This window comes from Nelumbo lutea, chromosome 3 (genome assembly GCF_056320005.1).
Source record: "Nelumbo lutea isolate HS-2025 chromosome 3, American lotus-T2T, whole genome shotgun sequence".
NCBI lineage: Eukaryota > Viridiplantae > Streptophyta > Magnoliopsida > Proteales > Nelumbonaceae > Nelumbo > Nelumbo lutea.
In genome coordinates, this window is record NC_142686.1 from 32218584 (window position 1) to 32232063 (window position 13480).

The 13480-nt window shown below is 35.2% G+C and overlaps 1 protein-coding gene across 2 annotated transcripts; it reads left to right on the forward strand.

The window, feature by feature from the left end:
• Nucleotides 1-2502: 2502 nt before the first annotated feature.
• LOC148864059 (protein NRT1/ PTR FAMILY 8.3-like) lies at nt 2503-12788 on the forward strand. 2 transcript variants are annotated; one of them, XM_088975635.1, is made up of 5 exons: nt 2503-2663; nt 7501-7606; nt 7677-7908; nt 8456-9012; nt 11631-12788. In XM_088975635.1, exons 2-5 carry the CDS (start codon nt 7590-7592, stop codon nt 12451-12453), a joined length of 1629 nt encoding a protein of 542 aa, XP_088831761.1. In that variant the 5' UTR covers nt 2503-2663; nt 7501-7589; the 3' UTR covers nt 12454-12788. The 2 variants fall into 2 exon arrangements, with proteins under 2 accessions (XP_088831761.1, XP_088831760.1); XM_088975634.1 differs by having other exon boundaries at nt 7691-7908.
• The last annotated feature ends 692 nt before the right edge of the window (nt 12789-13480 follow it).

The window sequence follows — 13480 nt, forward strand, 5'->3', positions numbered from 1 at the left end:
ATACATATATACTTTAAAAATAATTAGTTCCTTTTTAAACACAATAAGATTGTTGTCGATGAAATTCGAAATCCAACATAATAATCAGTTATGGATGTGGATTTAGAGATTTCATGATTAGATGTTGATGTAGATATAGCTAGATATAATCAAAATTTGATCATCCTATTGTATGCATTATTTGTGGGTTTGGTGTAGATCTGAGCTAGACCTAACTCAAAAGAAAATAGTCGTTGAAGCTTGGAAATTTATAGGTCTAGTCGAGTTGGGCTAAGTTATCAATGATTTGTTATTTTTTATTATTAATTTCTTAATTTTTAATAGTTGTTAGATAAAACCTTGCCAAATTTATATTTTTATTAACTTTATTAAATTTTGAGTTTTGAAATTAAGACGCCAATAGAAATATGCTAAAATAGGTTAATGTGGAAATGGTGGTGATGAGGGGGTGATTTGGCCCAACCTATTCATGCATAGACACATGGAAGCAACCTGTTGATTGGGCATCGACTTGGCAGTCCCTACCACCTCAACGAGCCAGGTTACCTTGGGCACCTCAGTCAGGACCGAAGTCCGAGTAGCTCGTGATGACCCTACCTGCCAAGGTGACACGTAGCCAACTTCTAAAAGCAAGCCAACTATCTCTGACCTCTTCGCGATCATGCCGCACGTTTGCAAGTCTTATCCTTATTCTACTTAGATTGGATGGACTCGATAAGCCTTATCGGCTAGCATGAAGTCCACCTCTTGGTGCAGAAGAAACTCCTAACAACACGGGCCGAAGATCTCGGAGGTGTTTTGTGAGACATATGGCATCTCACATGTATAAGGGCATCAACCCCAATGACACAAGGTACGCGCGATTTACTGCTCACTACCCTACTAGCATACTAGCATTCGGCTCGCTCAACAAAGTACTAACTTAAGCATCGAAGCACCCACCTTGGGTCCTCTAAGCCTTCATCTTTTTTAGTTTGACCAGCTAGCAAAATAGATCAATGTCCGAGCTGCCCTCTAGCTAAGAGCATCTAGATTGTGCACCATCAGGTGGGATCTCTCTTTCTCTCCCCCCTCTCTCTCTCGTTTTTTATTAACTAATTTTATGAATATATTATTATTTTTATTACTAATAATATTTCTATTATTATATTTTAGTAATAACTTATTATTTTATTATTATTTTCTTATTAGTTTTATTAACATTCTATTTTTTTGTTTATTCTTTTTAAATTAATTTATATAATTATTTAACAATTAATATGTTAGTATTTTATTATTACTTTAATATTGTACTAATATTTTATTTATACATTACTATTACATTTAATAACTAATATCTTTGTATATTTTATTATAGTACTATTATTTTATTACTATTTTACTAATATTTTGTTAATTGTTTATTAATATTAGGTTTTCAAGGGTTTTTTGTCATCAATTTTGTACTCTTTAAGACTAAGAAATGGGAATCCCATTCCCTAAGGGGCCTAAAATACCCAAATCTCTCTCTCTCTCTCTAATAATATAATTGCTCTCTATCATTAATACTTTCTCTTTTAATGATATAATATTTCTCTCTAATTCTCTCTCTTTCTCTAATTCTCTCCCTATAATAATATAATGTCTTATAGGGAAAATCCATGATGCAGAAAAGATATGATATGGGAACAATTTTGACCAATCAAAGCCCACCTATGAATTTTGATAAATAACACCTGATTGGCTATCACATTTATGATTCTAATTGACTAATCAAAAGTTTTTCATAAATCATATCTTTTCCATATCATAGTCCAACCCTATCTTATAATAGTGTAAAGCTTTACTGGGCCTTGTCTTGATAATATTGTAACCTATAACCAAATTGATTCATCGGTCTGTAACATTTATCAAAGAACTAGCCAACTTTATTTTAAAACCAACCACTTCAGGTCGAATCGGTTTGGTTTAGTCAATTTATTCTATGTTATGAACATAGATGTTCAGACACAAATAGAGATGCAAATGGATCGGATCAGATTTGTATCAAGGTATATCCGAATCCAATCCGATAAACTATAGATCCTATCAATTGAATCTCACAAATATTAATTTGAATTCGAACCCAATAAAGATGTTGGATATTTGAATTTGATCCGATCCAATTTTATTTTTTGTTAAAAATATAAATGATTAAAATAAAAGGAAAATATAACAGTTTAAATAAAGGAAAAACAAAAAAAAATCAACTATTTTCATTATGTACATACATATTTTTTGCAATATAAAAAATTACGAAAATACAATATAAATAATATATTTATAAATAACTAAATAACATATAAATGTTAATATGCTATATATTATACAAAATAGGATAGGGGTGATCCGACCCCGATCCAATACAGTAAAATAAATATGAAACGAGAATATCCAAATTCGATAAAATAGGATCGGATCGGATCGGATCATGTTGGAGCGTGTTGGAAAGGTTTTTGTTAAGAGCAGATACGGTCTCGGCATATGGCGGAAAAATTGAAAACCAACCAACTCGTGTTATATAAGAGCTAACTGCCAACCGTTCTTTATTCTTTAGATTGCAGTTGAATCTGACAAAAAGAAGAATCTGATTTTATTGGTTCTGAGTGATGAATTCTCAAGTGGAGGAAACATTGCTCTTGGAGGTTAGAAAGACTATATCTGCTTTTGTTGCCCTTTTTTTCATGTACATTTCTTCCTTTATTTTTTGCTGAACATTGTTTCTTAAAGTTGTTGTTTTCACGATCTCGACTCTGTGTTATGAAACTTCATATTTCATTCTTTTTTTATTTGAACTTTTAATGGAGATGGGAGCAGTTGGTTTGTTTCAATTGTAGATATATTTAGGTCAATTTCTAAGACTGTAAGCTGGTAGGAATGGAAAAGAAGAGGTTTTCCTAGCGGTTAAAAGAAAGCAACACAAATTCTGGTTATGACATCTCAGGGTTTCCAAGGATGTTTAGTTGTCTCGGTAGTTTAATTCTTATGCATCAGGAATTAAGTATACTTCATCAATCTTGATTTCAACATGTTATTAGATGGCTGCTATTTTTGCTTATTTCCATGATATCTTCTCGGGTTCTCTTTGAGTAGGATTCGTGGAATTTGTGATTTTTTTACCCCGATTCCAATTTTGATCCATTCTTGTTGTTGGCTAAAAAATATATACATAATGCCAATTCTGGATGTAAGTAGCATTAATTCTGTTTTTGGTGCATTTTCATTTGTCATATCATTATACAAGTAAAAAAGAATACTTCCGTGTCACGCCTAATATGGCATTTTTAATAATTTTCTTTCATCCTAATTCTGCTTTAGAATTCCTATGAATCTTGCTATTTTTCTGTTTAGTATCTTTTGATGGCATTTCCCGTTTATGTGCAGTAACAGTTAAGTTTCATGATACTGGATTCTTACATAACAGCAATACAGCATTAGTATAATTTCTTTATGTTGCCTTTATTTCGTTGTTGAAGTGTAGGATACAAGCTTTCTTCAAGGATAGGAGTATATGTGAAATATGTCAAAGATACATTATATTTGATGCTGAATAAATGGCATTTTATGTAAGAGGCATAAGCCTCCTCTTTTGTTCTTCTTTTCTTCATTTCTTTTCCTTCCTTCCTTCTTTCCTTCCTTCCTTTCTTTCTTTATTCAGGCATGGATAAGGTGCATAAGGCTTAACAAAGAGGCATATGCTTCATGCATTTGAGGCTTACGCCTCAGCCCTCAGGGGCATCCATTCTGCCAGCATAAGCCTAAGGGTGTTTTTTGAGCACATCCAGGCATATGTCTTAGTTTATAAAAGGACATCTGAGTTCATATGTTTAATCTATAAATATTCATTATAATTGCAATTGAAGAAGAGTTGATTTGAAGAATTAAAGTTTAATTTAGTGAACTCAGGTTGTTGCCAGGAATTTTTCTCTTAATTCCCCCTCTGTCTCCTTTTTTTTTTTTTAAGTGATCTATCCCTTTGCTGTCTACTCTAACAACAAGATTTCTTTTCCTTCTTTCTAGTCTTTTGCTCATTCTATGGTGGACAGCAAGCTGTTTACTTGCTTTTGTATCCCTATTCTTCATTGCTAATCACCCAAAACCTCTCCATACCCCACAAAGTCCACTACTGAATCTAAAATTTGTAGGACCCCTACTGTGTCCTACATTAGATAATCCCTTTTAATGTGTTCTATGCACTCATGGAATACTGGATGGACACAATAAAGATAACAATAGTATTATTTGCATGCAGTGGTATATGCGAGGAGATATCAATTTGAACCTATCTGCTAAAGAGTTAGCTGACCTTGAAATCCACTTTATGTGTCAATTTCGTATGACATTTCTGATTTCCTTTATCAAGTTTCCATATGTCCATGATCCCACTTTGTCATTGCTGATCCAAGCAAATATTACATTGGCATCTCTTTATACCCGTATCTCTTTGAAGTTGAGAGATTTGGCCATCCTTAACCCATACAGCACTGCCCTGGATTCTGCCCTAATAGAGTATGATACTTCGCTTCTATTGAAGACTTGGAAATTGTAAGTTGCTTTTTACACTTCTAGGAGATGAGAGAATCACCAAGTATGCCATCTATTCTTGGAACATTTAATGTCAAGACATCCAGCATGGTTAACATCTGCATATGCTTGTAGCTGGAATGGTGAGGATGAAGAAAAGAATAAACCTCTAGATGTTGTCCCTTAGAGGTATTGAATGATGCAATGTATAGTTTTGAGATGTAATTGGCAAGAAGCAGATACAAACTGACTAATAACTTGGATTGCATGCACAATATCAGATTAAATCATGGTGAGGTATATGAGGCTCCCTATAAGTTATTGACAAAGTGTGGGACTGGAAAGAGAAGCACCATCATCTTTGGAATACTTCACATTTAGCTCTAAAGGTGTTGTGGCATGCTTGTCGTTTGATAAATTAGCAAACTTTAGAGCGTCCTTAGGATACTTCTATTGATTCATTACATATCCACAAGGAGTGGAATGAATCTCCAACACCAGAAAATAAGTCAAGGGGCAGAAGTTCTTTATCTTAAAGGACTAACTATAAGTAGTCTGAACTGTTTAATGCCCTAATGATCATCACTTGTAATAAAGATGTCATTTACATATGACAAAAGAAACATTACGTTTAAGCAGGAGCTGAGCCAGGATTAATGCCCGCCCATGAATTGGCATCAATTCCGAGCTGGCACCCACCCCAACTGTACTTTGGGCCTAAAAAATTCTGACCCTGGGCTGAACCGTCATTCTCACAAAAAAAATGGAGGGGGCCAAAAAACAAGTGAGATATAAATGGGGAATGTGGGGATTTTTAAGGCATAGGGGGACCATGGATCCCCTCTGCTAGGGGTGCTCATCAAAAACCGAACCAAACCAACGAGACTGAACCAAAAATTTCCGGTTAACCAGACCGGTCAGTTTGGTATTTTCAAAAAAACCGAAGGTACCAGTTTGGTTTTCGTTAACCATTATAAAAACCAACGGTTAACTGAATTGATCGGTATATATATATATTATATTTGTCATATTATATCTTATATGTATTTCTAGTATTTTTATTATATATTTATATGTTTACTTATAATACATATGTTATAAATATAAAAAAAATAACGAAAAAACAATGAACCGAACTGGCAGTTAACTGATTGGATTTGGTTCAGTTTCGGTTTCCGGTTTTCCAAAAATGGGTAGTACTGGTTTGGTTTGAAAAATAGGCCCACAGTTTGGTTAACCGAACCATGAGCAGCCCTACCCTCTGCCGCCCTTGGCTCCACCCTTGAGCACAAGGCACTTGTGTGGATGAACAGGGAAGAGTCAAAATAACTTTGGGCATATCCAATCTTAGTAATAACATTTCTGAACTGCCTGAACCATGCCTTGGGTGCCTATTTAAATCCATACAATGACTGACAGATGTAAGTCCAAGGACAATTCTTAATGTTACCATTTTTGCAATGGGAGCAAAAGTTACTTTATAATAGACCCTGCATTCCTATTTTTAACTCTGTGCCACGAACAGCCTGCTAACCACACATTGAAAGAACGCAATATAAGGTTCAATAGTAAACAAGAAAAGGAATGTCAGCCTGTCAACAGTTTGATTACTTTACCTTTGAAGATTTTATTTATTTAATTAATTTATCCACTAAAAGACTAAGAGATAAGTTATTCAGTTCAGCCACTTCAGCTATTATTGAATGTCTCCTTACTTGAGTAGACTTGTATGGTAGGTTATAAACCCTACTTCTATGAATCTGAATGCCAAGTTTGTATCTTATTTAGGGGAGTTGGTTGATGATAAAAATCAGTGTAGGAGGTTGGTTATGAAATTGAGTTATCTAACTAATTTTTGACTTGACATTTCATTCATGTTTAGTATGATTGATTAACTAGTTTATGAACCCTTGTACTTCTAGAGTACCTTATCTCAATGCTGTATCTAGGATACTTTAGTACTTGAAGGGATCTTTAGGGCTTGGAATTATGTACAAGGATCATGGCCACTTAACAGTTTCCGGAAAAAAAAAAACAGTTTCAAGTCATATCAATTTTGATTGGGCTAGTTCACTCTCAGATCATTGATCAACTACTAGTCATTACACGTTTCTTGGAGGAAATTTGGTTACATGGAAAAGCAAGAAGTAGATTGTGGTAGCTATGTCTAGCGCTGAAGCTGAATACTGAGCTATGGGTCCTACAACATGTGAACTTTATGTGGCTGAAAAGTATGCTTCAATAATTAGCTCTTCCTGCCTTACTTCCTATGCATCTTCACATGTCAACCAAGCTGCTATACTATAGGTTCAAATCCAGTGTTCCATGAAACGGTGAAGTATATTGAGGTAGATTGTCACTTTATCCATGAAAAGGTGCAAAGCAATAAAGTAAATGCTCCATTTGTCAAGTTAGACAACCAGCTTGTAGATTTATTAAGGCATTGAATAGACCCCATATTGACTTTATTTTTTGAAAGATGGGTCTTTGTAAGACATATCCATCACCTTGAGGGGGTGTTTATTGGGAGTAAACTCGCCCTTGTGGTTTACAGCTATTATGTTGCTGGTTGTTTAGAGAATAGTAAAGTAGTCAATCTTAGTTTATTACTCAAGTAAGGGCAGTGTGGAAATTATCTTTTATTACTTAAATGCAGAATTATTATATGCTTACTTTGATGTAAGTGTATGGTTATATAATATAAAGGAGTTTGGCCGACTGGGTGTTAGATTTTCTCTTCAATTAACAGACCACTTTTTCTCCTCTTTTGTTTCTGTCATCTCCTCTACTTCATTTCTTCTTTTTACAGTTCCCTTTCTCCTCTTTTACTGATTTTAATCAGGCCTTATTCACCTGTATTCAACCCCTCCCAACACAGAATCACCAATAAATAAATAAAAATAATCCAAAAGAACAAGACTGCTAGACTTATATGTAATGTTTCCTTTTATACCTCAGAAAAGAAGCAGAGGACCATATACCGGAGATGGATCGGTTGATATCAATGGAGATCCAGCTTTTAAGCATAAGACTGGAAATTGGAGAGCATGTCCCTTTATTCTAGGTATTCCAACTTCTCAACATTGTTTAAGTTTCTGTTGCATATATGCTAAAGCCCATTTTTCTTCTAAAAGTGTGAAAAATACAGGTAATGAATGCAGCGAACGTTTGGCATACTATGGAATTGCAACCAACCTTGTCACTTATCTGACCAATAAATTACATGAAGGAAATGCATCTGCTGCACGAAATGTTACAACTTGGCAAGGAACTTGCTACCTTGCACCCCTCATTGGAGCAGTTTTAGCAGATGCATATTGGGGAAGATACAGGACAATTGCAGTTTTCTCCACAATATACTTTATTGTAACTATATATTCAAAATGTTTTTCTCTTTATTTATTTGAATTATTAAGATATTGATTTCTTTGATATATGATGAACCTGAGATTTATTATCCTTCTCACCAAAAAAAGAAGGATTTATTTTCCTGAATAAGCACTATCCTTTAATGCTTTATGTGAGACCATCATTGTGAACCCATGAACCCAAAGAAACTGCATTAATTGACAATAAGGAGTCTTACATGTCCAGTTTAGAGGTAAAACTTGGATTTTTGAATGGAAAGAAGCTAGGAGACAACGAATATTGCCTCTCTTGTATTACCCATTAAAGATATTACCTGTCCTACTTACAGAAATCTCCCTGTTTTTCAGACCCTTAATTTTTCCAATCAGTGGTCACCAACTAAATTAGTGGGTGGACCATGCCTGAGGGGTGTGGAGTAAGATTTATAGAGTATGCCTCATTCATTCTTACTTCTTTATTGGTTCTAGTTGCATCAATCTATAATTTTCTTATGTTTTACTTTTAAAAGACAAATTTATTGGATGTAAATTTTGTGCTTGTATAGGGAATGTGTACTTTGACCCTCTCAGCTTCAATTCCTGCCTTAAAGCCTCCTTCATGTGTGGGGTCTTTTTGCCCAGTGGCAACTCCAGCACAGTACGCTATATTCTTTTTTGGGCTATATCTGATTGCACTAGGGACTGGTGGGATTAAGCCTTGTGTTTCATCCTTTGGGGCAGATCAGTTTGATGATACTGATCGAAGAGAGAGAGTTAAGAAGGGATCTTTCTTCAATTGGTTTTACTTTTCTATCAACATTGGGGCTCTCATATCAAGTAGTTTACTTGTATGGGTACAAGATAATCTTGGATGGGGCCTTGGATTTGGTATACCTACAGTGTTCATGGGTCTTGCCATTATAAGTTTCCTCTCAGGCACGTCTCTTTATAGATTTCAGAAACCAGGTGGAAGCCCTCTTACAAGAATTTGTCGAGTTGTGGTTGCATCTCTCAGAAAGTGGAATTTGGAACTTCCTCGTGATAGTTCTCTCTTGTACGAATTGCCAAACAAAACCTCTGCTATTGAAGGGAGTCGGAAATTGGAGCATAGTGATGAACTGAAGTAAGTTTTCCATTATTTCAAATTATAACAAACTATTGTGTTTGCAAAAGACCAATTTAAACCAATTATTTTGCTTCACTTTTTGCCCCATTAGCGCAACGACTTATTATCTAGATTGAGTGTATACCCTTTGCTGTTTCCATGTCTTGGTAATGTTGCATTAGCCGAGTTACTTGTGTTTATAATTGTTGTTTTGAAAGATTATGAGGCTCACCTTGAGGTTCAATCTTGAGTCTTATGCCTCAAAGTGCAAAATGCATTTAACTTCTTAAGCAGCCTTTGTTGTGCATATAAAGACATATATTTCTGTTTTTGTCATGTATATCTATTTATAATATGTTTTGACATATTTAAAACCATTTCAAGTAATTATTTAACCGTTGAGTAAAATTTTCAAAGTGAAGAAGGATTTATATAGGATGAAGGGAAAGATACTAGAACCTAATAGTACTCCAATAAGTTTGTAAAGGCATGGGAGATGTGTGCCTGTTATGGCTAACTAAACTATTCAATAAGATGCATGCCAGATGAATGGAGAAAGAGCGCTGTGGTTCCTATATGTAAAAATAATAGTTATAATACAAAGTGTAGTTGTCGAGGCAACACCTTGGTAACGCAGCACGTCGGCACCCACGGAGGGTTGGCTTGCTTAAGAACCTAGCTATTTTGCACATGGTGCTATGAAATATTTTTACACTCTATATTCTTTGAGATTATAAAACAGACATTATTAAACTAAATTATTCTTTTTGTTGGTTTATATACTAGTTTCTTCTTATTATTTCCTACTCGTTAGGGTTCAATCAACACAAATATTGGTATATGCTGTCTTAAACCCTTGAAGAGTTCAAACCTGAATGGTAAGCACGGAAGAACTTAAAATTTTGTCCAATCAGCACATTCTTCTTCATCCACCCTTTTTCTTCTATTCCTGGGAGTCTAGGACAAAAACAGGGGCTTAACCCCTATATTTTCAAAATTTTATTTTTCCTTCTTTTTCTTCTTAAAATATGTTGATTTTCTATGTATTAATATGAAATGTATATTTTTTATGAAGATTACTTACAATTGTCAATGAAAGATGGTTGCTGGTTGCTATGGAACCGAGGGACTTATCCTATAATTTATGATTTTTATTAAGAAAAAAGATCCATCACTCAGATGGCTTGGCAACAAGAAACAACACCCTATTGCCTAGTCTCATCTGGCACCTTGAAAACTATCATACAAAGTTGTAATGATTGTTGTGGGATTAAACTCATGAGCCATATTGTGAAACTTTGGAGGAGAGTAATGGAGAATTGGTTACAACATGGAGCAAGTGTTTTAGAAATCAGTTTAGTTTCATGCCAAAGAAATCAAACATGGAAGCAATATATTTTAATTTAGATGATTGATAGAAGAGTCTAGAGAGAAAAGTAGAGATTTTCATATGGTATTTATTAATTTAGGGAAAGCATATGATAAGAGTCCCTGGAGAGAATATGGTGGGCTTCAGAAAGGAAAAGAGTGCCAATGTTGTTAAAACAGTTGTGGGAGAGACATCAGAGTTTCCGGTTACTATTGGAGTTCACCGGGGCTCAGCACCTCCTTGTTTATTTGAACTAGTCATTGGATGAATTGATGACGTTCTCAGTAGATTGATCCTGAAAGTTGATAGGTTGCAATTAATAAGAGGGTGGAGGGTGGGAAGGAATATATTGTAGTGACTTACTTATGATTTGCTAATGGTATAATTTTCTGTGACAGGGAAAATTGCCAATGGGTTATTCGAGAAGCTGCCCAATTTGAAGGTGAATTTGGAAAGGAGTTTGGTAGTGGGAGTCAATACAGAGAGTGAGGAGATGGGATCAATTGCAGAAATATTGAGTTTTCCATGTAGTGAATGGACAATGACCTACTTTGGGCTTCCCCTAGGTGCCAACCCTAGAGTCCACAATTTTTTGAACCCTGTTGTAGAGAGGTCTGAGAAGAAGCTAGTAGTCTGGAAAAGAAACCATCTTTTTTTGGGTGGTAGGTTGATGCTTATTAAATCCACTCTAGCTAACCTCCCTGTTTATTATTTGTTAGTCTTTAAGATGCCTCAGGTCATTGTGAAGAGGTTAGAGAAACTGATGAGGGATTTTCTTTGGGAAGCAGGGGACTGAAGAAAGATCACTTAATTAGATGGGACATCAACTGTACCCGTCAGTACAGGAGTTTGGCTCTTGCGATTCACATGAACAAATCAGGTTTCCATGGTTCTGATACCATGTCAATCATCCAAGGAGTCAAGCTAGAGCTGAGAGGGATAAGATGAAGTAGGGATGAGGGGTGTATTGGAATGAATGCCCCCATCCCAGAGACCAAGCTTTATTTATTACGGTAAATGGTGCATAAATGCCTCTTATTAAAAGAACAAACCAAAAACAAGATACATACACGATACCCACTGTACAATCTATTATACTAGTATTAAATCCAAGGACAATAAAAATAGAGTACAAAACTAGGATTTCTATACAGGGAACCTTCGCATTTCATTTGAATGTTTTTTTTTTTTTTTTCAGTTCGTTTACTTGATTAATTCTGAATGTTCTGTATTTTGATATTGATGGGCAATTTCCTTTCTGCCACAGGTTTCTTGACAAAGCTGCTTTGGTGACAGATCTTGAATCTAAAAATGATGGATTTTCCGATCCATGGAGACTCTGCTCTGTAACACAGGTGGAGGAGTTGAAGATACTAATCCGCATGTTTCCTATCTGGGCTACAGGCATTGTCTTCTCTGCTGTCTATGCTCAGATGTCTACCATGTTTGTGGAACAGGGAATGGTTATGGACACCACCATCGGTTCCTTCACCATTCCTCCAGCATCTCTATCAACTTTCGATGTATTTAGTGTCATTGTTTGGGTCCCAATCTATGACAGATTCCTTGTCCCAGTTGCAAGGAAGTTCACAGGTATTGAGAGTGGCTTCTCAGAGTTGCAAAGGATGGGTATTGGCCTCTTTATATCAATATTGTCCATGATAACAGCTGCATTAGTAGAGACGAAACGGTTGCAGGTTGCAAAGGACCTCGGTTTGGTGAACCATGGGGAGGTGGTGCCAATTAGTATTTTCTGGCAGATACCTCAGTATGTCTTAGTGGGGGCTTCAGAAATATTTACCTTCATTGGGCAGCTCGAGTTTTTCTATGATCAATCTCCAGATGCCATGAGGAGTCTATGTAGTGCACTGGCACTGCTTACAACAGCATTGGGTAATTACCTAAGCTCTTTTATTCTTACCATTGTAACAACAATAACGACCAAAGGCGGAAAGCCCGGATGGATACCTGATAACCTGAATGAGGGGCATCTTGATCATTTCTTCTTGCTCATAGCTGGCCTAAGCCTCTTGAACCTGCTGGTTTACATCTTCTGTGCCAAGAACTACAAATGCAAGAAGGCATCTTAGGGGTCCTCAAACAAAATGGTAGAAAGCGATTTCCTAGAAATTTCTCTGTGGCGAAATCTGTGATTTCAGGTTTGTTCATAGTTTTATCATATGACAGCATCATGGGCTGCAGGCCTGGATGGTTTAAAAATATCTGAAGATGATTTAACTAGGGGTGTAAACGGATCAAAGGGGGGCATTGATTCCTCCACCTCAGAAATTTTTGTGTTTGTACAGTTGGGAAGGTAGGAGAGCAATATAAATTGAATAAACAAGATTTGAATCTGAAACAAATGAATCAAGTAGGGGTGTAAATGGCCCGAATGGTGCTTCACCCCACTATTTTTGCCAGAAAACGCCTTTTGGTCTCAATTTTAAATTTTAATATAAAAATAAAACTAAAATAAAAAGTATATTTATATGCAAAATATAATTATATATTTTGAATATATGTATATAGCTAATATTTCTATGCAATATATTATATAATTCTGCATATTATATATTAACAATATATAGGGTCATCATTTATTAGCTAGAACACCCCTTATAGTTTCATAAATTTACTTAAATCTACCCTATAATTTTCATTGTACTAAAACACCCCTATACTTTATAATTTATTTACTTAATTGACCTTTCACTAAGAAGTGTCTATTTTTCCATTTAAAAATAGTAACATGACCACCTAAACTGAATGGAAAGTGTTCAAAGACATAGGTATGTGATTGCTTATTTCAAAAGCATCCCTACCGCTTATTTGTATAGAAAACAAAATTGACTATATATATATATATATATATATATATATGTGTGTGTGTGTGTGTATGTGTGTGTGTGTGTATATACCTAAACTGAATGGAAAGTGTTCAAAGACATAGGTATGTAATTGCTTATTTCAAAAGTATCCCTACCGATTATTTGTATAGAAAACAAAATTGACTATATATATCACAGGTTCATCGATTTTACCCAATGTATCAAACCAATGAACCATGATCCAAAGGGAAAAATGATTATGCCTCTAGCTAGAGGTGTAAAGTGGGTC